We start from the raw sequence: 26,568 nt of genomic DNA, 5'->3' as shown, positions 1-26,568 counted from the left end.
TTACTGTTAGGGCTAATGGCACAATTCTGATGGTTCCTCTAGCCAGATACTACACCGGAGGGCTGCAATGGACTTTAGCAGTACAGTGGTCTCAGTCTGTTCATCCATTGCGAGCAAAGATTCAAATTACTCAAGTTTGCAGATAGCACATTGCCTGGTGGGCAGCATTTCCAACAGTAACCCAGGGATGCCCTTTCCACACAGATTCATCAGTAGCAGTGGTAACCATGGATGCCTCGCTTCTAGGGGTGGGAACATTTCGAAGGGAGAATGGTCCAAGATACGTAGTCATTCAGAGGCCAGTCTTCACTTCAATGCCTTGGAGCGGAGAGCAGTCCTCTTAACACTGCAGGCATTCCAGGATCACCCCCCTCTCGAGGGTGTGATTTCCATATAGACTGAGAATTGCCAATACTATGGTACATCAGCTAGAAGGGGGGGACCCAGTCTTATCCTCTGTCATGAGGCCATGAGAGTTTGGCAATGGACAAGGTCTTCATACTGCTTTCTAGTAGCAATGCACAGCATTGGGTCAACCAGTGTGTGAGCACACAAACTGAGCAGAATTTTTCTGATGCCTCATGAGCGGCTTCTCAATCCTACAGTGGCACATTTGATCCCCCAGTTGCTGAGGCCAAACTTGCTGCAACCTATCTGCCTCCTATCTCAACAGCAAATGCAGCAAGTATTTTGGCTTAATCCCTCCACAGGGTCAGTCACCAAGTGACACACTGGTCCACAACTGGCCCCCTAGTCTCCTATTTGCCTTTCGACCATTGCTCCTAGTGAACAAAGTCATACAGAAACCAAGACAGTACAAGGCCTGGATGATCCTCGTTGCCCTTTTTGTCCCAAACAGACATGGCTACCCTATCTGTGGGCCTCTAGTAGTACAGCTCCATGGACGTCGGATTACTATCCAAACCTACTAACTAGTCTGTTCAGACTGCCTCTGCCAGATCAGAAGTCCATTAAGTTAACTGCATGGTACCTCCAAATTAACATGTAGCTAGAGATGACAGGCTTCCCTCTGGGTTGGTAATCAGTATTTTTTCTGATTCTCAGAAACCACCCACTAGAAAGATATACCAGAAGAAAATGTAATTATTTATTCAACATTTGTTGACAGGGATAGTCCAACTGAGCTTGCGCCCTTTTTCAGCGGAGGCCCGGGGACAAAAGCTCCACAGTGCAAAAAAATGCAAGTAAAGATGCAACAATACAAATTGTGCAAGAAAAAAAAATTGCAGTACAAGTTAAGCAAATAAAAAATTAACTGGAGTAATTTAAAGTTTATTAGGCATAATAAAAACTATGTACGAAAAGGTTAAACAAGTGACCAACTGCAGCACAAGTAAGAGATCTTAGCAAAAGAGACATTACCAAGTAGTAGTAGATATAGAGGAGGAAGATAGGAAACAGTGTTGGAAATGCGGGAGAATCTTAAGTGGTGGTCAAGTAAGAGAATAAAAGCAGAAAGACTAACGGATAAAGGTGTGAGGATTTCAAGTGGGATGATTGCAGTGACAGTTCCAGGTGCTGTACAGGTAATTTCTGAGTACTGTCTTGAATTCATGAGCATACATAATATTTCTGATGGACACAGGAAGCTTATTCCATGACACAGGCAGGATGATAGCTGTACAAGTTATGTCCAAATGATTTTTTGGGTTAATGAATCTGTAAGACACATTGATCAGAGCTTCTAAGAGCGAGGTGGGTTATATAGAAAATGCTAACCAGCTAAGAGTTTGGAGAGCAAGACAGTGATGTGATTTTGGTGGTAGATTAGTTGCAAATCTGCCTACCTTGAATGCAGTTTCGAGTTTGCACAGTAGAGAGGACTGTAGGTTAGTAAAGATTTGGGAGCAACAGAAGAGGTTAGGGAAGAGATAAGCCTGGGCTACTGAGATTCTGGAGTTAGGTGCAAGGAACCTTTCGTTTCCATGTAATAGGCCTAGCTTTTGATGGGTTTTCTTAATACAGTGGTGTACAGGGAGGTAAAATATAAACTGGTCATCAATGATAACTCCAAGTAGCTTGGTTTGGGGTTCAGAAAAGAGAGAGGTGTTAAGGGAAGAAATGGTAAAAGAGGATTTGAGATGGTAAAGAGATCTGGGAAGGAAAAGGAGGAGTTTTGTCTTTTTATGGTTTAGTATAAGATGGTGGTTAGTAAGCCAAGTTTCAGTGTGGTTAAAGGAGGTTTGAGTTAGGGTGAGCAGGTAAGAGGGGTTTGTCAGCAATGTTAATGACAGTGGAATCATCTGCATACTGTATGAGGGAAGACTGAGGGACAGGATGTACACAGTTAATTAGTAAAGATTCGCTATTAGGGTATTTTCTAAAGGGCTCAACCTTTTCAGTGCCTGTTCCATTTAATGCTAAAATTTTTGTCCAACTATTCCACCACTAAGGTTCAGAAAGCAGCTACAAGGACCCTACTATAGCTTCAAAGAAAATCTCTAAAGTTTAAGGGCACTTTCCTACAAAGACCTCTGATTAGAGGCCCAATCTCTCTCCATAGGACCTCACCATTATGCTGCAAAGCTCTGACTCATTTTCCAACCTGCAGTCACAGCGGATTTAAAGTTCCTTACATGGAAACAATTTTCCTAGTGACATCAGCAAGACAAATTTCTGAGTTACACGCACTTTCATGTAAGCCTCCCAAATTAGTAGTCCACAAGGATAAGAGTCACTCAAAACCAGTGGGTCTCCTTTACTAAGACAGCATCTGAAGTAAACCTAAACCAGCCTGTAAACTTAACAGTATTTTCCCCCGAGACATTCAAACAAAGGATAATACATATTGCATATGACAGATGTCCATAGACAACTCAGATTCCACATTCACAGAACAGAACAGTTCAGAAGAGATGACCAGTTGTTAACTTCATTTGAAAACAAAAGTTTGGAAAAGCAATGGTGAAGGTTACTTTGTCAAGATGGTTGTCAGATTGCATTTCCTTTACCATAAGGAGAATTTTCCCTTACCAGGTAAATCTAAAACTCATATAAACTAGGGCAGTTTCTATTTCAACAACCTTCTTCTTCAATTGAAAAGTGCTGCAGCCACTTGGTCTACAGTATGCACATTTGTATTTCACTATAAAGTGGATGCACAATACAGGTCCATTCTTCTTTTAGTTCCACCATACTCAGGAATGCCCTTCCTTGATACCACCCATTTTGAAACTGACGAAAATAGACTACACTGGATATGCAAGTTATGTACTTACTGTAAGATTAGATCCATGTTGTCTGATTTTTGCCCAATTCAAACTCCCTCCTCCCTCCTACCCCTTCCAGATTGTCACCTATGGCTTTGAGATCATTGGGTAGACCCTTTATACCCAGTCTACACACAGTCATGTGAAACTTTACTCCCTCTTTCTCAACAGGTTGGGACTTTTTTTTTTCTTCTACAGGACTTTTCACATATGAGACAAAGAGGGGGGCAAACTTGATGAGAGCTGCTACGGTGGAGTCTAAGGAATTATGGGTAGAGGAGGAGTCAGAGCTCTAGATCAGAAAAAGCTTTACAGTCAGTGCAAAGGTCAGATCAGACAATCCATACATTTCAACCAGACAAATGTCAGACAACATATAGCAAGTACATAACTTTTGCTCACCAGTCGGAGAATTAATGGGCTGAAGGGCTGCTCTCCTGCCCTGGAGAGCCTGTCACTTCTGGAAGGAATGACTGAGCCAGTGACATGCAGGCAAGAAGGTCATTGGTAGGAGTCTGTGGACTAGCTAAAAGAAAGATGAGAAGCCTTCGGTCACTCACCAGGTGAGCCTTTACTGATGCTTCTTAGGCAGCCTTCAAGTGTCTGGATTCTGCTTCCTGCGTTTCTGAGAAGGCTGGAGCCTCAGATCCCCATCACGGGGGCCTGATATCATGACATAATATCTTAAGAGAAGATTCCTGTGTGATGTTTTCTTGTTCCAGCATCCATCCATTCCAAGACCACCCCCTTTTCCCATCTCCTGATAAGGTTTTTAGGCAGGGTTGGCAAAAGTGTTTTTTTTTTTTCCTGCCCTAATGAGGTTAAGGTTATTTCTCACTTGTACAGGTTCTAAATCCTCTGTAGGTTCACTTCCCCATTCTTCCTTTTCCTACAAATTTTCATAACATTTCTGAAATATCACCATAGGACCTCTGCTAATTTTCTTGACATAGGCTCCCTAAGTTTGTCAACAACCCCTTTGTGCAGCCTGCTGCTTACAGTTGTAATACTAAGTTTTTGTGCGCTGGAGCTACCAAAATATAGTTGCCTAAGTGGAACATTTCTAAATTCATGAATATCATCCATATACTCCCTTATTTTCCCTTTATCACTGTTCATCTGCTTCTTACCTTGTGTCAGGTTCCCTTTACTCTGCAATACTTTAACCTGTCAGCTATCTAAATAATTTCTATGACTTCTTTCTTGTTATCTTTCTATTTCTACACTGTTTTTAAACTCTATTTTTATTTTATCCCACTTGCTCGCCATCCCTACTGAAGGAATTTCTATCCTCCATAGTAACTGTAGAATACTTTTCACTACCCATTTCTTAAATGCCTCTTTTTTAACGAGTAGGAAAGTGCCAGTGTCACATTTTTTACTTCATCATCCTTTATCTTAGTTTTTACTTCTGAAATAATTTTTAGATGTTCAAAGCTTTCAGTTAAATACACATGATCCTGTGAAATATAAATTCTATCAAGTTTAGCCCAGTTATTGCACTTGGAGTGTACATTCTGTCCGATTTCTTACTACTGAATGCACATCCTTCATACTAAATGTTCTTATATTTCTTCAGAAATCTACTGTTTCTTGTTTTAATTTTTCTTTTTAAAGAGTCACAGGTGTACACTAGGCTGACAACCACTGGGGCTTTCATAAGCCTAACCACGCAACCCAAATGTCCCTTTAGCTGCTGCATCTTCGGTGTTTATATTGGGAGACAGGAGCTTGGATGTTATAGATTGTATAGGAGTATGTTTGGACATAATTTACTGACTGGCTCTGTCCATCACAGAGATGGGAGCCAGAATTGGGCTGAATTTCCCATCCACTGATAAAGTTCTGTTTAAATAAGGTGAGGGAAGGACTCTGTTTCACTTGGATGGGGAGGCTATTCCACAGAACTGGGATTCTCTAAGATACACATCCAACTCTTCAACAGGTCCTATTTATGTTGCAAGCAAAATTTAAATCCTTAGATCTAGTAGTTCTGATGCTGTTAATTTTGCAGATGTGCAAAATGTCCATCAGAACAGTATCCAACGATGCCTTATATGCCATACATAGATAGTCTCTCAGTAGTCAGTAGGAGACCGAGTATATAGAGATAAGGCTTTAAGGCTATTTGCATAGGACATGTTTATGCCTTGGATTCTTTTAGTGAAGAACTTTTGTAGACATTCCAGTTGTGTCAGGTCAGGTCAGGTAAATGCTGAAAAAGGCATTATACTCTGATTGGTATGGTGAGGGCAGAATAAGGTGGCACGATTTTCCTGGACCTGCATGCCATGCCCTTACAAGCTGGGTGACACAGAATAATTCCCTTACTTCCTTGGCCACATGTTGGTCGAAAGCCAAGTTACTGTGTTCTTACATCTCTGATTACCAGGCCAACTCTTAGTTTTACTAATGATGTAATTTCCCTGGGTGGCCAACTTCCCAAAAGGTACTATTCTGCATTTTAAATTTTAAGCATCAACTTTGGTGCCAGTCATTTTTCCAAGTTAAACCCTCTTGCAAGAGATTAGTGCCTTAGGGTGGAATCTCTGATTGCTAATAATTTGCAGTCATCTGCAAACGTGGACAGCCAGAGGCCTTTGACACCGACCTTGATTTCTGAGATGCCAAACAGGAGCAGGCTCAGCATGGAGCCTGTATGATTCCGCTGTTGAATGACCGCTCTGGAGAGATGGTCTTAAAAATCCTAACTTCTTGGGTCCTATCTGTGAGACAACTGGCAATTCAATGCGTTATATAGGGGTTTATGCCTACTTTGGTGAGTTTAACAGAGTAAGGGACTGTGTATCAGACGACTTAACCAGGTTGAAGCACGCAGTATGCACACTTTTCCCGTTCACTGCTTTAGTGACTACCTCAAATAAGTTTGACGAGTTTAGTAGGGATGACGTTCCTCTGACAAAGCAAGACCTGGTTGGGTCCAGTGTCTGAAGGTTACTTACATCTTTGTTTACTTCTGTGATAATTTGTTCCATGGCTTTGCATTTAAAACCGATCAGACTAATGGGTCTGCAGTTTCTAGGGTCTGTAGATTGTCCACTCTTATGAACAGGGATGACCAATGCAGTCCTCCATTCTCATGGCACAAAGCCAATTTGAGACTTAAGTAATGACTCTAGCGGCCTTGATAGACTGTGCTTCAGGCTGTTCAAGGGCATCCCAGGATACAGTCAGGGCCTTTGAGGCTGTTTTTTTGCCTTACAAAGCACTACCCACCCAATACCTGCTCCCAGTCAGTAGTTGGGGGGGGGGGGTTATGTTTGTAGGTTTTTTGGGGAAGGGGGTTTGCAGGGGGTGAGTTGGGGGTAAAACTGGAGCAGAAAGTGTCAGCCGGCAGTCTGCTATACTGCTGAGCTCAGTGAAAGTGGCAGCATTAACCACCAGTTCTGCATACTGCTGTATACTGCCTTTGATGTTTCAAACATAGCTGCAGAAGGCCTTGTGACTGTCTTTTGCCTAGGAAGTTATCTTGAACTTGAAATTGAGTTTACTGGACTTAGTCCCCTTAGTTGCTACTTAGTTCGAAGAGAGTGTTACCTTTATGAGAGTTACCCTTCTTGATTTTAGCTATGCCTTTGTTCCATTTGTTGCATCACCTATTTAAATTAGGATTCCACCAGTGTAGTTTGCTTTTGGGCTTACTTCTGGTAGGTGCAGTAGCCTCTATGCAGCCATTTACATGACTGTACAGGGTCGATGTGAAAAATACTGCATAGGTTACTCTGAACCCTGGGTTAAGAGGGGCAATGAATCATGACAAAAGTACAGTAGTGTACACCTAGCATAAATGTAGATGTTCGAGTGTCTTCACTGTTGCAGTCATAACTGTAGGGTATTCCTGCCGGCAGGCAGCCCGAGGTCGGCCAGAATTCCAAAGTCTGGGTCCGGCGTCGGCTGTACCAGCTAGTACCCTGACGTCAGAGCATAGAGGTATAAAGCTGACAGCCGACGCCATCTTCTCCAGCCTTTCTTGCCCCAGATGTCAGAAGCTCCCCCAAAATAACCAGAAGGTGTCTAAAAAGAAACACAAATACACCACAAAGGAAGTGGAAGAGAGAACAAGCAAAAATAAGAGGGGATAGGTGGGAGGGAAACACAGACTGCAACAGTGAAGACACTCGAACATCTACATTTATGGTAGGTGTACACAACTGTACTATGTTCTTCGTGTTTCACTGTTGCAGTCATAACTGTAGGGTAGAATCCCAAAGCTGTGAAAGAGGGAGGAGGTTATGCAGAAGAAGGGGCAGCTAGAAGACCCTGCAAAACAGCAGAGGCAAAGCGTGCCCTAGACTTAGAATACAAAGGGAGATTATAGTGCTTAGAAAAAGTATGCACTGAACTCCAAGTGGCAGCCTCCAAAATGTCCTTGGTAGGAACTCCTCTGAGAAATGCTGCTGAAGTGGCAGCTGCTCTAGTAGAATGACTTCTAACAATACCTGAAATCTGTTTACCATAGTGAGAGTAACAAAACCTTATTCCATGAGCAATCCATTTGGAAATAGTTTGTTTAGAAATAGCCTTACCTAGAGAACTGGAGGCATAAGAGATAAGCAATTGATCAGATTTTCTGAAACCTTTAGTTTTGTCCAGGTAAAAACGTAGATGTCTTTGTACGTCCAATGAATGTAGGATCCCTTTCCCCTTTATTTTGAGGATTTGGAAAGAAGGTAGGAAGGTGAATAGTCTGGTTTAGAGCCACCTTAGAAATCACTTTAGGCATAAATGTAGGATTGGTCCTCAAGGAAACTCTGTCTTGGTGGAAGATAATATATGGTTCCACAGCCATGAGAGCTTGCAACTCTGAAACCCTTCTGGCAGAAGTCAATGCCAATAAAATAGCTGTCTTCCAGGATAAGAATTTGATATCCGAAGCCGCAGCAGGCTCAAAAGGAGGCAAAGTAAGTTTCTCCAAGACATAATTAAGGTCCCAAGCAGGAACAGGAGGAGTTCTGGGAGGTCTTAAGTTCTTAGCCCCTCTCAAAAATTGTCTCACCAGTTGGTGAGAAAAAATGGGAGGATCAGTGTTGAAATGAGCAGAGATAGCAGAAGCATGAATTTTGATGGAGGAAAAAGCGAGGCCTTTAAGCAAAAGGTCAGAGAGGTAAAGCAAAATGGAGTGAATATCAGGCAAACGTGGATCATAACCTCGGTCCTGCATCCAAATACAAAATCTTTTCCATTTAGAAGCATAAGATTTTCTAGTACTAGGCTGCCTAGCTTCTAAAAGAACATCCAAAACTTGTTTGCGAAGAGATGAAGGAATCAAAGGCCCTTGTAGAGCCAGGCTGCCAGGCAAAGAGTCTTGATTTGAGTGTGTAGCATCTGACCCTGATGCTGGGACAGAAGAGAAGGGATCAGAGGTAGAATCCAAGGACGTTCCATGAATAGGTGTTTTGAAGTTGGATACCAGAACTGCCAAGGCCAATTTGGAGCTATCAGAATGATAATCTTGGGTTTGTCCTGTTTTATTTTCAGTAACACCCGAGGCAGAAGAGGAAGGGGAGGGAAGGCATATCCCGAAAGATTCCTCCAGCTGAATGACAGGGCATCCACTTTCCAAGCTGTTTTGTGGAAGGACCTGGTGCAAAAGAGAGGCAACTGATGATTGAGATGGGATGCAAACAGATCTATCTGAGGACATCCCCAAACTGCAGTAATCCTGCTGAATAAGTTGGTGTCCAGCATCCATTCGTGAGGATCCAAAAGGTTTCTGCTTAGGCTGTCTGCCAAGAGGTTCTGTTTTCCTGGAATGAATTGAGCTTGTAGATGCAAATTCTGACTTAGAGCTGTGTCCCATAAATTCATGGCTAATCTGCAAAGGGGGTAAGAGTGAGAGCCCCCTTGCTTGTTTATGTACCACATGACTGTGGTATTGTCTGTCCGAATCAGAAGAGGCCCTGGTTTCAAAAGATTCCGGAAGGCTAGAAGAGCATTTTGGACTGCCAACATTTCCTTCAAGTTGATGTGCCAGAGAAGATGCTTCTTTGTCCAAGAGCCCTGCTGGCAAATGTCTAGAAAATGAGCTCCCCAAGCATAATCCGAAGCGTCCGTTGTTATGGTCTGAGAAGGTTGAGACAGACGAAAGGGATTCCTTTCGTTTAAAGCACAAGCCCTGGACCACCAAAGGAACTCTTTTTGGAGGCAGGGAATCAGTGGAATCATTGTGTCCAGACTGTGGTAATGCTGTGACCATACACTCTTTAGGTACCATTGAAGTTTTCTCATGTGAAGTCTTGCATTTGGAATCAACAGGATGCAAGAAGCCATGTAAGCCCAGTGCCTGCAGGAATTTCCTTGCAGTGAGCCGAGTTAAAGTAGCCAAGGTTTTGAAAATTGAGGCCAGCTGCAGTTGTTTTTCTGGAGTGAGGAAAGCCCTTTGCAAGCTTGTGTTTAGAAGAGCTCCCAAAAAGATCATTTGCTGAGAGGGGATCAAATGTGACTTTTTCCTGTTCACTGAAAATCCCAGTAGTAGGAGAAGACGTTGAACAAAATGCAGATGTTGTAGTAACAGGTCTTTGTTGTCCGCCTGAATAAGGCAGTCGTCCAGATAGGGGTAAATTTGAATCCCTTGGAGTCTGCAATAAGCTACTACTGGAGCCAGGCACTTGGTAAAGACTCTGGGCGCAGTAGATAAGCCAAAGGGCAGTATAGAGAATTGAAAGTGTCTCGAACCTGCCTTGAATCTGAGGTATTTTCTGCGTTCCTGTCTGATGGGGATGTGTAAGTAGGCTTCCTTTAAGTCCAATGTCACCATCCAAGTATCCTGGGAGAGTATTGGAAGAAGTTGTTGTAAAGTAAGCATCTTGAATTTTGGAATTTCCAGAAAAGTGTTTAATATTGAAAGGTCCAGAATAGGTCTCCATGAATTTTGTTTTCTTGGGACTAGAAACAGTCTTGAGTAAAAACCTTTTCCCATCTCTGAAAGTGGAACAGGCTCTATGGCTCTCATGGCCAATAAAGCGTCCACTTGATTTAAGGCCTCTGACCATTGATGTTTTGGCAGATCTGGCCAACCGTAAGACCTTGGCAGAGTATGAAAGTGGAATTTGTAGCCTCTTAAAATCACTTCTAAAACCCATTTGTCCTGGGTTATGTGAGTCCAATTTTGGTAGAAAAGAGATAGTTTTCCTCCGAGGGGGGCTTCCAGGCAAGGAGGACCTGTAGCCCAACAGAGAGAGTCATTGGGTCTGCTTCCTTTGTGATTGAGGTCTGTCTTCTCCCCTTCTAGGTGAAGAAGCAGTCCACTGTCTGGACCTTTAAGAGGCCTGAGCCTGCGCCCGACCTCTGGAGCGTCTATATCTTCCCCTTTGAGGCCTGTCAGACGTGGGAAAGGACCAATTTTTGGAGGGCCAATTTCTAGAAAATCTGGGAGGCTGAACTTGTAAGAAATCTTTAACAGTCTGCATAGACTTTGCTTTCTCTTCCATCTTTTTAATAACCTCCTCAGCCTTGGATCCAAATAAAACATCATGCTGAACAGGGGCATCTAACAGTTTAGCCTTAACCTGTTCAGGTAAATTCTGCTCACGAAGCCAAGCATCTCTCCTGATAACAGTACCAGAGGCTGCGGCCCTGCAAGAAGCTTCCAAGGCATCAAAACCACAATGTAAACTATGTTTGCTAACTTGTTCAGTTGCATGCAATACATCCTGTAATTCCTTGTCCTCTGCACATGCAGGAAAGGTAGAAAGCTTTTGCTTTAAAACAGACAAAAGAAATTGCTAGTACTTGAACATATGAAACTGGCAATTTAAAGCTCTAATAGAAAAAGTAGTAAAAGTATAAACCTTTTTGCCCCACCTGTCCAAGGCACGAGAATCCTTTTCAGAGGGAATAGGATTTTTGGACGAAGCGGCCTTAGCAGCCTTAGAACCCTGAGAAATAGTTTCAGGATCTGCAGAAGGGTTCTTAAATAAGAATTGATGGGAATAAGGGACCCTGTAAAATCTATCAGGCTTATAAGGAGCAGGCGGTAAGGTATCAGGATTCAGGTTAGCTTCAGAAAAAGCATCATCCACAATATCCAGCACAGGAGGAATAGCCAAAGGTCTGTGTTGAGGGAGAAGGAGAAATTCCCCAAGTCTCTTCTTGGAGGCAGAATAATCCTGACCTTCCCAATGAAAATGCTCTCTCATCTCATGTAAGGTCTCCCCAAAAGAGAAATCTTCAGGGGGAGAAGCAGAGGGAATAGAGTCCTCTGCATCAGAATCCTCATAAGGAGGAAAAGAATAATCCTGGTCAGAGGAAGAGACAGAAGACACAAAAGCCTGATTCAGAGGAATCATCAGGAATATCTTGTCTAGGCCTTTTTTTCAGGAGGAGGGTGAGAACCCCTAATCATTGTAAGTAAATCCTCAGCCATCCGTAGTAATTGTTTCTGGGTCTTGGGAGCTGTATCCGAAGCAGCCTGAGAAGAAACCCTCGGTTTAACAGGAGTCTTTGACTTTGCCTTTGTCTTAGTAGAAATAGTGATGCGAGAAGGCCTGAAAACCCCCTCAGAAGCCGGTACCTGCACAGCGGTTCCGGACCCATCTGAAGGAGCGACGTCCAAAGGTCCTGCAGCAGACAAAATACTAGGCCTAGATGGCTCCCCATGGGAGTCCGTGTCGGCCATCGATTCTGAAGTGGCGGACGACAGGGGCTGCAAAAGCGCCTCACTGACGACCGCCGAACCCGAAGCTGGCTCTGGCTGCAGAGAATCCTGTTTGGACCTCGGAGGCCTATCCTTGTCCTTGCGTTTCTTTTGAATTCCGGTTGTCGGTAAAGTATCCGACGACATCCTATAATTGAAACGTCTACCGAAATAATTCAAGGCCCAATCGTACCTACGCTTGATAGTGCAAGAATTAAACCTGGCACAGAACCGACAGCAAGAAACGTTGTGGTCAGGGCCTAGGCAAGGTAGACAGTAAGAGTGGAAATCTTTATGAGGTATTTGTTTTCCACACAATATACAATTATTAAATTTTTCTGACATCGGAGGAGCAAGAAAAAAGTTTCCCCAATGGGGTACTTAGCTTGAGAAGTAGAAAACTTCGGACCGATGACAATCAAAGCACGTTGTCCTGAATACACCAACCGACTAGCGAGCTGCTTTCCACCGCACGGCAAGAAAGCCTGGATTAGATGGCGTCGGCTGTCAGCTTTATACCTCTACGTTTTGACGTCAGGGTACTAGCTGGTACAGCCGACGCCGGACCCAGACTTTGGAATTCTGGCCGACCTCGGGCTGCCTGCCGGCAGGAATACCCTACAGTTATGACTGCAACAGTGAAACACGAAGAACATCTGTCCCTTAAGAGGTTCTCTGAAGGCATATGGGATGAAAGAAAACACCGATAAGACAGTGGTAATGGCACCAAATTGGGAAAATCATAAGAAGCTGAGGACTGAGAAAGAAGGAAAGATAGAACAGTTTAACAGCTTCAAGTATCTGGGAGGGGTGGTTGAGAAGAAGGGAAGTCTGAATGAAGATGTCAAAGCTACAATCAGAGTAGTTGCAGTCAACTGGCATAGTCTCTCAGGTGTAGTGAACGACTGAATACCAAAGAAGCCGAAAAGTAAGGTGTACAAGACAATGGTGCAACCAGTACTACAGCATGATACAGAAAACCTTGGCAGTAAAGGCAGAACAGAAGAAGAAGCTAGAGGTGATGGAAATGAACAGCCTGAGAAGGGTGGTAGGATGCACACTATTGGACAGATAAAATGAGGACATAAGAGCAGAAGCTAAAGTAGCTGCAATTGCAGAAAAAAAATCAAAGACATAAGATTACAGTGGTTTGGAAATGTGCAAAAAAAAAGCAGAAGACAATCTGGTGAACATTTGAGATAGACAGAAGGTAGGACCAGCAAAAAGGTGGAAGGAATGCATGAGAAAAGATGTGCAACAGTGAGGCATGAGTGTCGAAGAAAGCAGGAGTGTGGCACTGAATCAAAAGAGATGGTAGTAGTTAACACAATACCCTGGCCCCATGTAGAAAAATTGAGAAAAAGGGGTTGTTGATGATGACACTGAAACTTAAAAAGTTGCTAGAACAAGATTTGTGTTAGCATGCATTTTCTGAAGGATACAAAGTCTGAAACTCAGATTTGTGTCATTATATAGTGATTTCAATCCACTGAATTATGAGCCAAAAAAACAGATATTCTGCAAAAACCTGGACATTTGAAAGCTGTGGAGCACATAATGGAAAAATTAATTATGCTGTAACCAACATGTAAAACATTTGTTAACCCCGAAAAGAAAAAATACCTTTTAACAATAACATCAACTATGTAGCTGTAAATAATTAAGAAAAATACTTCAAATATACCCGGATTCTCTTCAGCCAGTCAATTTCGTTGTTGAGAAGAACTTCAGCATTCGGCAGGTTTATGCTGCTGTTAAAAGCGTAACTGAGTAGATGCCTTAAAAGTGTAAAATAGTCTGCAGCATGCTTAGCTCTCTCTCTTGCAGTACTCTACAGAAAAACATAAATAAGAACTGAATTTGAAGTGTTCACTAAAACATGGAAAATGATGCATTTAAGCACAAACATATGAAATGCTAAATTTGAAATCTGTGCATGAAGAAATCGGTCAACAAAGGTAGGGGAAAATCAAAATCAACTGAGCTGGCCCTTGCCCCTACGGGATTTAGCCCTTTCACAGAAGGGACTGGGGGGGGGGGAGAGCACAGTAAGCAAAAACAATATAGAAAAATACAAAAATATAGTATGGTGCAGTATGGAAGTACAAGAAATACAAGCAATGGTAGCGGATAAAGAATACTGAAAAAAGAAACAAAGCATAATGACAGTACCGGTAACTAATATACACAAGACATAGCTGAGAAATCCTAAGTGTAAAACTATGACACAGGAGATAAAAGGCACATGTCGATGTGAAGAGTCTTAACTGTAACACAGAAATACATATCGTTTACAAGCAGATTTTTCACTCTCATCCAGAAAACAAAAGCTACTGAAAAGTTAAGTCGTTTTGCATTTATTTTATTTATTGCATTTGTTTACCAGGAAAGTTCTACTGGGCTCAGGACCCATTTTCACCAAAGTCTCGGGGAGAAAAGTTCCAGTACAATACAATTCAACATTGACAATGACATAGATTTTACATACTTCAGCACAGGAAGTGCGAGTTTTATACAGTATTTACATAAACACGAAGAACAAGAAATCAGTAGTGGAATTATATACAGCCAAAATCTTATAATTGCACTTGTTCATTACATTACTGATAACAGTATTCAGACATATTGGAGCTGAGGAATAAATTTCACTTCTCTGATGTGTGCAAAAATAGTGTTACAGCCATAAGCGAAGATTAGTAAAAATCGTTCATGCAGAGGAAGTCATTTGTTGGAGCTTGGCAATCTGATGATCCATCAGTGGCTCCTGCAGATGTGACTGGATTATACAAAATCTTAAGTGAAGGAGTTTACGGTTCAGCAGCAGTTAAAACACAGGTATTGCCTAGATGCAGTTCAACAGCAAAGATGAAGCACATTGATACACAACTAATAAAGTACAGTTGTGTACCTACCATAAATGTAGATGTTCAAGTGTATTCACTGCTGCAGTCACTACTCTTGGGTTATCCTGCTGGCAGGCTACCCGCAGTTGGCCTGAATTCCAAAGTCTTGGTCCGCACTCCGGCGTCTGTTGCTGTCGCCTCTTCCCTGACGTCAGTGCATCAGGGGTATAAAAGATGCAGCAGATGCAATTTTCTTCAGTTTTTCTTGCCCCGGATGTCAGGTGCCCTCAAAAGAGTAGGCTAAATAGATTATGCCAATAAACATGCATGCACTAAAGTAAACATTTCCTTCATCTACAAGCAAATACACCACATAGGTTGTATAGAACAGAGAAGTACAGATAAAACCCAGCAAATGAAAGGGGGATGGTGGGAGGGTAACCTGGACTGAAACAGTGAATACACTCAAACATATACATTTATGGTAGGTACACAACTGTACTATGTTCATCGTGTTTCACTGTTACAGTCATTATTCTTGGGTTGAATCCCAAAGCTGAGGATGGGTGGCTGGGCTAAATAGGATTAGGAAAGGCTATGAGGCCCTGCAGAACTGCAGTGGCAAAGCCTGCTCTGGATTTAGAAAAGAGAGGTAAGTGGTAGTGCTTTGTAAAAGTGTGCACTGAACTCCAATTTGCAGCCTTTAAGATGTCTTTGGTTGGTACTCCTCTGAGGAAGGCTGCTGAAGTGGCTGCTGCTCTGGTAGAATGTGGCCTAATGCCCTTACGCACTGATTTGCCATGCTGCGAGTAGCAGAAATGAATGCAATGGCCTATCCATTTTGAAATAGTCTGTTCTGAGACAGCCTTTCCTTGTGATCCTGCAGCATATGCCACTAAAAGTTGCTCAGTCTTTCTGAAAGCTTTAGTTCTGTCCAAGTAGAAGTGTAGCTGTCTGTGTACGTCCAAAGAATGCAGAAGTCTCTCCCCCTTGTTCTGTGGGTTTGGATAAAAGGTAGGCAAGTGAATGGTTTGATTAAGGGCCACACTGGACACCACCCTAGGCATAAATGTAGGGTTCGTCCTCAGAGAAACCCTGTCATGATGGAAAATGATAAAAGGTTCCACAGCCATGAGTGCCTGTAACTCCGAGACTCGTCTTGTAGAGGTTATTGCTAGGAGCAGAGCTGTTTTCCACGATAAGAATTTTATATCAGCTGTTGAGGCTAGCTCAAAAGGAGGCAGTGTAAGTTTTTCCAAGACATAATTGAGGTCCCATGCAGGTATTGGTGCTCTCCTTGGAGGTCTTATGTTTTTGGCCCCTCTGAGGTACTGCCTTATTAAAGGATGAGAAAAGATAGGTGGTTCTGTACTGTAATGGGCTGAAATGGCAGAGGCATGAATCTTAATTGATGAAAAGGATAGGCCTTTGTCCAGCATCTCAGTTAAGTATTGTAAAATCTGATGAATATTTGGTACAGTGTCAATTCCTTGTTCCTGGTTCCAAGCACAGAATCTCTTCCATTTTTCTGCATAAGATTTTCTGATACTGGACCTCCTGGCCTCCAGGATAACATCCATTACAGCTTTGAAGACAGGAGTGGTCTGAATGGCTACATTATCTGCCATGCTGCCAGATTTAAGGTCCCGAGTTGGCTGTGCAGGATCCGACTGATTTGTTGGGTCAGTAAGTGAAAAGTTTGAGGCAATATCCAGGCTGGACCTTGAGACAAGTTCTTTAGGATTGGGTACCAGTGCTGGCGTGGCCATTCTGGGGCAATCAGTATCATTTTTGGCTTCTCATGTCTGACCTTTAGGAGTACCTTGGGGAGGACAGGCAGTGGAGGAAAGGCATATACTGTTAGGTTTTTCCAGCTGAAGGATAGGGCATCCATTTTTCCATGCTTGCTTGTGATAAATCCTCGTGCAGAATCTCTGTAGCTGGCAGTTGTGAGGGGAGGCAAATAGATCTAAGTCTGGGCATCCCCATTTCCTTACCATCATGCTGAAGACGTGTGGATCCAGTTTCCACTCGTGGGGATCCATGAGGTTTCTGCTTAGGTTGTCTGCCACAGTATTTATTTTTCCTGGCAGTAACTGTGCTTGCAGGTGAACTTGAGAAGTCAATGCTGTGTCCCACAAAGTCATGGCTTGTCTGCAGATGGGGTAGGAATGTGTGCCTCCCTGCTTGTTTATGTACCACATGACTGTAGTATTGTCCGTCTATCAGTAGTTGCCCTGGATGAAGTAGATCCTTGAAAGCTGTCAGGGCATTCTGAACAGCTAGCATCTCTTTCATTGATATGAAGATGCATCTGGCTTGCGGACCATGTGCCCCGAATACATTTTCCTGCCATGTGGGCCCCCCAGGCATAATCTGATGCGTCCGTTGCTAGTGTCTGCCTGGCTGTGGGTAAAGTGAATGGCTGTCCCTTGTTATGGTGACAGGCCTGTGCCCACCATAGAAACTCCTGTTACAGGCAGGGAATGAGTGCAATTAATGTTTCCAGACCGTGGCAATGTTGAGTCCAAACACTTTTTAGATACCATTGTAGTTTCCACATATGCAGTCTGGCATATAGAATTAGCAGAATGCAGGATGCCATAAAGCCCAAAGCCTGCAGAATTTTTCTTGCAGATAACCGGGTCTTTGTTGTCAACATTTTTGAAGTAAAAAGTCAGTTGCCTTTGTTTGTCTGGCGTGAGATAAGCCATCTGGGCAGTTGTATTTAAGCTTGCACCCAGGAAAATTATCTCTTGAGAGGGCACTAGTTTTGATTTCTTTTTATTTACTGTGTACCCCTAAGCAAATTAGCAATCTTTTTACAAATGCTAGATGCTTTAGTAGAATGTCTTTGTTCTCTGCTTGAATAAGGCAGTCGTCCAAGTAAGGATATATTTGAATTCCTCTGTCTGCAAAATGCAATTACTGGTGCCAGGCATTTTGTGAAGACCCTGGGCGCAGTAGATAAGCCAAAGGGCAGTGCAGAGAATTGGTAGTGCATTGAGCCAGCTATGAATCTGAGGTACCTTCTGCAAGATTGTCTGATTGGGACATACAGGTATGCCTTTTTTAGGTCCAAAGTTACGAGCCAAGTCTTCTTGCCCAGCATGGGCAATAGCTGCTGCAGAGTCAACATTTTGAATTTTGGAACGTCCAGAAATGTGTTTAGAATAGACAGGCCCAGTATTGGTCTCCAGGCTTTGTCCTTTCTGTGCACCAAGAAAAGTCTTGAGTAAAATCCTTGTCCCTGCTCTTGTTGTGGTACTTGCTGAATGGCCCTCATGTCCATGAGAGATGAAACTTATTTTTGTGCCTCTGCCCATTGTGTGGCAGGTCTGGCATACCTTTTGCCCTTGGCAGGGTGTGAAAGTGGTTCTTGTAGCCCTGAGACACTATGTTCAAGACCCATTTGTCCTGGGTAATCATGTGCCAATTTGGTGAAAAAAGTGCTAGTTCCCCCCCCCCCCCCCCTAAGGTGGCTGCCAAAAGATAAGTGCTTGGTTCTAGCAGAGGATAGTCATTGGGACTGTTTCCTGTATGGTTGTGATTTGTCTTCTCCGCTTTTGGAGGTAGAAGCACCCCATTGTTTAGGCCTGTATGAGCCTTGGGGCTGGGATCTGCCTCTGGGGCGTCTGTATCTGCCTCTTTGTGGCCTGTCTGACACTGGAAAGGACCAATTCTTTGTAGGCCAGTTCCTGCTAAATCCTTAACTGTCTGCATGGATTTCGCTTTATCCTCCATTTTCTTCAACACCTCTTCTGCCTTAACACCAAACAAAGTATCATGCTGTAATGGAGCATCCAATAATTTTGCTTTAACATGATCAGGCAAATTCTGTTCCTTTAACCAAGCATGCCTTCCAATGACAGAACCCGTAACAGAGGCCCTGCAAGAGGCCTCTAGTGAATCAAAACCACATTGCAAAGTATGCTTTTACACTTGTTCATCTGCATGCAATAAATCTTGCATTTCCTTGTTATCAGAACATTCAGAATTTGTCAACATTTTCTGTTTAAGCAGTGACATTAAGTATTGCTGATATTTAAGCATTTGAAACTGACAATTTAAAGCCCTTACAGCCAAGGTAGCAGAAGTGTAAACTTTTTCCCCCCATCTGTCCAGTGCCCTAGAATCCCTATCAGAGGGGATAGGGTTTTTTGCAGTGGAAGCCTTGACGCCTTTGGGACCCTGAGATATAGTTTCTGGGTCAGTAGCAGGGTTTTTATATAGAAATTTATGAGAGTCTGGAACCCTGTAGTATCTGTCTGGCTTAGCAGGTGCAGGGGATAAAGACTCAGGAGACAGGCCGGACTCTGAAAATACATCTACAATGTCTAAAACAGGTGGAACAGCAAGTCTCTGAGCCTTTTCTTAGATTCTGAGTAATCTTGGCTCTCCCAGTGAAAATGCTCCCTCATGGTATGCAGGGTTTCCCCCAAAAGAATAATCCTAAGGAGGAGAGGCTGAAGGAATAGATTCTTCAGCATCAGAATCCTCACAGGGAGGAAAAGAGTATCCCTGTTCAGAAGAGGAGTCAGAGGAAATTGAAACCTGATCAGAAGAGTCATATTCTGTCTCTTGCCTAGGCCTCTTATCAGGAGGGGGATGGGAACCCCTGATCAAAGTAATTAGGTCTTCAGCAATTTTAAGCATCTGTTTCTTAGGCATGGAAGTCTGTCCAGGAGAATGTTGTACTTGTTTCTTTGTCTTTAGAGCTGTTTTAGTCTTTGAAGCTGAGGTTGGCTTGACATATAATTGTGTAGGTCTTAAAACACCCACAGAAGCCAATGCCTGCTCAGCGGCTCCAGACCCATCTGAGGGAATAGTTTCCGAGAGTCCAATACCTTGAGTATCCAGAGGCCTAGTAAGCTCCACGTGGGAGTTGGAAGTGGCCTGTGGCTCTAAGGTAGTGGGCGTCAGGGGCTGCGAAAGCACCTCACTGAGAACCGGCGACTGGACTAGAGGGGTCCTCGTCATCTGTTTTGGACCTCGGATGCCTGTCCTTTTCCTTGCGCTTTTTATAAACCCCGCTCGTCGGCTGTTCCGACAGCATTATATAATTAAACCTTCGGCCAAAGTAATGAAAGGCAAAATTGAACTGACGCTTAATAGTGCGTTGGTTAAATCTAGCACAAAACCAACAGCTAGCAATGTCGTGATCATGGCCTAGGCAAGGAATACAGTAAGAATGAAAATCCTTGAGGTATTTGCTTCCCACAAGAAATACAATTGTTAACTTTTTCTGACATCGGTCTGGAGCAAGAAAAGAGTTTCCCCAACAGGGTACTTAGCTTTAATGAAGACTTCAGATCTGAAATTCGATTTTGAAAATCTCAGGAGTTGGCCGACCGGCACTTGTGAACTGCTTTTGCTTCGGGCACCGCACGGCAAGAAAGAATGAAGAAAATGGTATCGGCTGCATCTTTTATACCCCTGGCGCACTGAGGTCAGGGAAGAGGCGACAGCAGACGCCGGACCAAGACTTTGGAATTCAGGCCGACTGCGGGTAGCCTGCCAGCAGGATAACCCAAGAGTAATGACTGCAACAATGAAACACGATGAACATCAAATGTGACTAAAAATATATAGTACTTGAGGAAAGAAGTTATACAATGTGCACAAACGATGAAAGGATTAGCTTAGTACTAATCTATGAACCTATGAACCTATACATATAAAACAAATATTCTAACAGTACAAAACACTGGAGATAATTACTCCAGCCTAAATGCAGTATATTTACAATGAAAATTCAAAGTTTATTTCTAGCATTAAAAAGAAAATAAGTACACTTTTGCTTAATACATTCTACATAACTTACAGTTCAACTCTCTTTTCCATTCCAATTTTAAAGTTTCTCAATAGAACACAGTGTTGCAGCTCAGGCCAAGCCATCTTCCAATCACTAGATGCATTCACAATTAGGCTCCTAGTATTCCTCAGGTAAATATACAGTACTTTGGGCAATTTTTCCAGTATTCCACAGCTTCCTCTGGTCCAGGTCAAGCAACAATCTCCAATCTCAGCCACAAAATGACTCTCCATGAGAGGGAAACATTCTCTAGCCAGTGTGGTTACAAGCCCTGCTTTTAACATCAGTATTTTCAGGCAATATGCATTTGCTACGATTTCCAAACTACAACATAACTGATAAAAAGAAGTTATGTACCTACCATAACTTTCCAAGTTAGTTGTCTTCATCTCGGCTTCCTTCTTGCTGGTTGGGTTCGGAGCCGATCCTCTGTTCAGACTCGACCATCTTCAATAGCTGTTTACTGGCTCGAGGCTACCCCTTATCCCATAATGCTTAGCGATAGCTACCCAGATCTCGTTTGAAACAGCTAACTCCAGACATAAGAGAATAAACCAGTCAAAATAATTAGTTGACTATACCTGCCATATTCTCTTAGTCAATAGAGGAAAAACAAGAAAACACACAGCCAGTGAAACAGGAACTCCTCTCGGTCCACTAGGACAGGGGGACGGAGGGTGGGAAGCAAGAAGGAAGACGAGATGAAGACAACTAACATGGAACGTTATGGTAGGTACATAACTTCTTTATGTTAAGTTGTCTATCTCGCGTTCATTCTTGCTGGTTGGGACAGCGGCCCTAGCACCGAATATCCTGGGTGGCTCAGTGGAACCAAAGTCAGCTCTGCTCCTGGAGACCATATCTAGCTTGTAATGAGAAATAAAGGTATGAGGGTTTGCCCATGTGGCAGCTGCACAGATAGAATCCATGGGCAACCTGGACTGGAAGGCTACAGAGGTGGCAAAGGCCCTAGTCGAATGACCTTTCGGTTTAACAGGTAACTCTCTATTCCTTAACTGATAAATGAAGGTAATAGTGTGTGATAACCATCTCGACAAGGTTACCTTGGAAAGTGGGAGAACTTGTTTGCTTAAGGCATAAGAAAGGAATAATTGGTCCGATTTCCTTATTTCTTTCATTCTGTCTCGGTAAAAATGCAATTGTCTATGAACGTCCAATTGGTGTAGTTTGTACTCTGCCTTATTGGTATGATTAGGGAAAAAACACAGGAAGATCTATACATTGGTTTAAATTATTTTCTGAGCAGACTTTAGGAAGAAATGAAGGATTAGTCGTCAGAGCAACCCTGTCCTTATGAAACACCAAGTAGGGAGGACGAACGCATTGTGCCTGAAGTTCGGAGATGCGTCTGGCTGAAGTAATAGCTACCAAAAAAAGTGTCTTCCACGATAGAAAATTGATAGAGCAGGACGCTGCCAGTTCAAAAGGGGGCAGAATCAAGGAAGTTAGGACTAAATTAAGGTCCCAAGGAGGAGGTGGATCTCTCACTGGAGGCCTAAGAAGAGATGTCTCTCTCAAAAAAGCTTTACAAAGCTTATGAGACATAATGTTAGAATTAGACAAACCAACATGAAAATTAGAAATGGCCGCTAATTATACCCTGATTGTATCAGAAGCAGACCCGGAGTGAAACAGTTGTGCTAGGAATTCCAGAATTATGTGGACTGGGGCTTAAAAAAGATCCACATTCCTAGCCTCTGCCCAACAAAAGAAACGTTTCCATTTGCTAGCATAAGTTTTCCTTGTTGTAGACTTATGACAGGAGACAATAATCTCACGGACTGCTGGGGAAATGCTAGGAAGCCTGGCTAAGGTTGGAAGTGGAGCAACCAATCTGTGAGCTGGAGAGTTTGGAGGAATTAATACAACCCACCTGATTGATGAACCAGGAGGTCTGGAATTGGGTCCAGAGTCCAGGGCTGATCGAGAAGGCAATGCTGCAGGAACGGGAACCATATCTGTCGAGGCCAGTAGGTGGCAATAAGGATCATTTTGCAACCCAACGATTTTGCTTTCTGTATTAGTTTCGGTATCAGGGGAAATGGAGGAAAAGAATAAAGTCGTCCCTGAGGCCAATCGTGGACTAGAGCGTCTCTGGGTATGTGACCTGGAAGCGGGAGAAGTAGTTGCTGCATTTGCTGTTGAAGGGGGTGGCAAAAAGATTGCAGCAAGGCTGTCCCCATTTGCAGAAAATAAGATCCGCAACTTCCTGATTCAGAGACCACTCGTGAGGCATGAGGATAGCTCTGCTGAGCCTGTCCGCTATGACGCTGGATCTCCCAGGGATGTGTGTCACAATCAGAAAAAGTTGGGAGGAAATCGCCCACTGCCCAAGTCTGAGTGCTTCTCGACACAGGGAGTAAGATTTGATTCCGCCCTGCTTGTTGATGTACCACACCACTGACATGTCCATTTGAATAGCAATTGTCCCAGAAGGAAGAGAGTCTTGAATGGCTTGCAAAGCCAGGAGCACGGCTTTCATTTCCAAGACATTTATGTGCAGATGGTACTCGTGAGGTTGCCAAGTGCCTTGGACTGTCCTGGCTAGATAATGTCCCCCCACCCTATCAGAGAGGCGTCTGTCATCACTGTGGCTACCAGAGGGGGTTGTATGAAAGGTCTGCCCTGAGTAATTAGTGGGGAGACCCATCCACCAAGAAAGATGTCTTTTGCATGCATCTGTGATCAGGATCATGTGAGTCATGGGTAGTTCTTGGAAAGACCACTGTGTGAACAGAAGCCACTGAAGTATTCTCATATGAAAGTGCGCTAGTGGGATTAGAAGAATGGCTGCTGCCATGGAACCCAGAGTTTGAAGGACGTACCTGACTTGGATCCTTTTGCTTTGCATTAGAATCTGTACTTGCTGATGAACTGCGGACATTCTTTCTAGTGGTAGCCTTGCAAACATATTCCTTGTGTCTAAGTCTGCTCCTATACAAGTGATAGATTGACAGGGCAACGAGGCAGATTTTTCAAAATTTATTGTAATGCCTAGCTGGGAGCAGATTGTGATTGTGTAGTCCCGCACTTGTAGGAGTTGATGCCTGGTGGTAGCAGTGAGGAGCCAGTCATCTAGATATGGAAATACCTGGAATCCTTGTCGTCTCAGGTGAGCCGTGACCACTGCCATACATTTGGTGAACACCCTTGGGGCTGTGGTGAGACCAAAGGGTAGAGCTCCGAACTGATAATGACCGGCCCCCAGCCGGAAGCGAAGATATCTCCTGGAGCGCCTGTCCATCTTGATATGGTAGTACACGTCCTGAAGATCTATCGAGCACATCTAATTGTCCTGACCCAGAAAGGGTAGAATGAACTGTAGCGTGACCATCCAAAACTTTGTTCTTTGTACAGACCTGTTTAGTCTGCTGATATCCAGAATCTGTCTCCAGTCCCCTGTCTTTTTTGGTACTAAAAAGAACCTTGAGTAAGTTCCGGATCCTTGCTGGTCTGCCGGGACTTCCTGGATGGCTCTTTTTCTAGCAGTTTTGAAACTTCTATTACTGCTTGATCCTTCAGATTGGATGGAACATCTGGAAGGGTTTTCTTTGACCGAAAGGGGGGTTGATGGAAGGGAATTTTGTAACCTCCGGATATAATGGACCATACCCATCTGTCTTGTGTTAAATTTTGCCAGGCTTTTGGGTACAGTGAAAGTCTTCCCCCAACTGCCTCCAGAGGTGAGCAGCCAGACAACCCTTCAGGGATGCTGAAAGGGCTCATCAGAGAAGGATTCTCTGTTGCCCTGGTTCTGCAGACCCACTCTGCCACGAGGGCGGCGTCTATTGATATTGTTTCCCCCTCTGCCTCTGGAGGAAAAATCGCTACGTGTACGTGTGTCAGGCAAGGCTCCCTGAGATTTTCGGAACCACATCTTACCACTATTCTGACCTTTGGGGTAAGGTCTAGAGGGAGTGGAAAAATGGACTCCCACGGCAGAGCGAGTCTTGCCTTCTTGCTCACACCTAGTCAACGTGTGTTTCACCTGTGGTCCAAAAAGAAAGGAACCATCAAAGGGGGTTGTTGGTGAAGGACGCTCTAAAGGGTTCCGCAAAGTTACACAGCCGCATCCACACATGCCTCCTAAGGGCCACACCTGTACCTGCGGCTCTACTCACCCCATCGGCTGCATAGGAAATGAGCCTCATGGAGGAGTTAACTACAGAATTAAGCGTCGCCAGCTGGGAAGCAGCTTTGGCTTGTGCTCCCTCAGCTGTTGGATCTTGAAGGGTATCTCCGAGCTCTTTAAGGAAATCCCTTTGAAGTCGGGTAAAATGACATAAGTAGTTCAGTGACCTCATAGAGAAGGTCGCTGAAGCAAACATTCACTTCTTGTATCTGTCCATCGTCCTAGACTACTTGTTAGGGGGATGGACAGATGAGGTTTCCGCTAACTCTTTTTTGGTGGCTGCTGCTACGACCATGGCATCAACAGGAACACCTTTAGAAAGGAATTGCTTATCCTGGGGTGCTGTAATGAATTTACCAGGTCTCCTCGGAGTTGGTTCCACCGTATCTGGAGCTGACCAAGCCTTTCGAGCCACCACTGTCATAAGTGGATCAAAAGGCGGAGAAACCCAGGAGGTGGAAGGTCGGGAACCAAAAGCATCCAGAAAATACAGACTCATCCTCGGTGGGGGATAGGGGATTCCAGTTCCCCCTCTGCTTAAGCATTTCTAAGATGTCCGAGAAGGAAATATCTTCAGAGGGGGATCTTGGGGACCCTTCTGAATCATCTAAGTCTGTATCAGAAGTGACGGACTCGGGGGAGTCTTACACTTTTTCTTCCGAGGGGGCTCCTCTGAGTGATCAGGAGAGGCCTCGGAAGAGGAGGAAACACCCAATGGGGTGTCCTGGAGCATCGGTTCCCTACTCTTAGGGTCTGGAGGAGAGCAGAGGCTGGCACAGGCACTACAGGGGATGGAGCCAGTGGGACTGAAAGTGGAGCCGACTCAGAGGACAGCACGCTCCGCATGACATCAAAGGCATCCCTGCCACGATGCAGAGAAAGCTCCGGTTCCGAAGAAATAGGAATCTTTCTCCGCACCGAGGGGGATGGCTCCGAGGCAGATGTTGGAGCCGAGCTCACCTGCACCGAAGCTCAGAGGGAGAACAGGGTCAGACAAGGGTCTGATGCCACTCGCCCCCTCGGAGCCGACGAGGGAGCCACAGCGCCCAGATCTCTCGATGGACGGTACCAATGAGAGAATCGGAGCCAACGTCGGAACCGAAGGAGATAAGAGTTATCGGAGCAGACGGTTCCCACCACTCGAACCCCAACGAACTCCGGCTCCGAACTCATTGGAGTGAGAGGAGGAACATCAAGAGAAGTGGATGGAGCCGATACCTGTTGAGGAAGGCTGGACAACAATTTAGCTAGTGCCTGCGACTTTAGCAACCTACTGACTACTCTCTCATCATGATCCGAAAGCCTAGAGGATCGGTGACTACGCTAGCTTTGAAGTAAAGGAGACCGAGGAGCCGAATGCACCGACTATGGAAGGTGACCTCAGCCTCTTCTGGCACCGCGACGGCTCAAAAGCCTCTGATGGAGCCAATGGGGAGATTGTCTCATCGGTGCCAGCCGGAACCAAGGTAGAAGGAAAATCCTGTACTGAAGTCGGCTCCGAAATTGGAGCCAACTGCTTAGTGGATTTCACTGGCTATGAACTCTTGGCCGGTGAATCCTGGGGTTTTAACAGACCCCTAAGAATCAACTTATTCTTGCGTTCCTGCAGGACTCTTAGACTAAAGGCATGGCAAACAGAACAAGAGTCCTGCAGGTGCACAGAGCCTAAACAATAGATGCAATAAGTGTGCCCATCTGTCAGAGACATTTTCTGACAGCATGAGTCACACTTCTTAAACCCAGAAACCTTAGATTCCTTGGACATACTGCACTGGAAAAAGGAAACCAACCAATTTAACCAACAAGGAAAAGAACAATTTACAGTTCTACAAGAACAAAAGCACTATCTAGAAAGGATATAGATTAAAAAA

The 26,568-nt window shown here is 44.0% G+C and overlaps 1 protein-coding gene across 1 annotated transcript in view; it reads right to left on the bottom strand.

The window, feature by feature from the left end:
* Positions 1-26,568, bottom strand: part of USP9X (ubiquitin specific peptidase 9 X-linked) — a 5,037,693-nt gene that overhangs the window by 1,686,300 nt on the left and 3,324,825 nt on the right. Inside the window, exon 26 of the mRNA XM_044071835.1 lies at positions 13,571-13,717. Coding sequence (XP_043927770.1) covers positions 13,571-13,717 — 147 coding nt within the window. The remainder of the gene's footprint in view (positions 1-13,570; positions 13,718-26,568) is intronic.

The sequence above is a fragment of the Protopterus annectens genome, chromosome 5.part0 (assembly GCF_019279795.1).
Source record: "Protopterus annectens isolate FY-2018-M chromosome 5.part0, PAN1.0, whole genome shotgun sequence".
Taxonomy (NCBI): domain Eukaryota; kingdom Metazoa; phylum Chordata; order Ceratodontiformes; family Protopteridae; genus Protopterus; species Protopterus annectens.
Note: the sequence above shows the minus strand (reverse complement) of the source record. Positions and strands in the feature narration are given on the sequence as shown.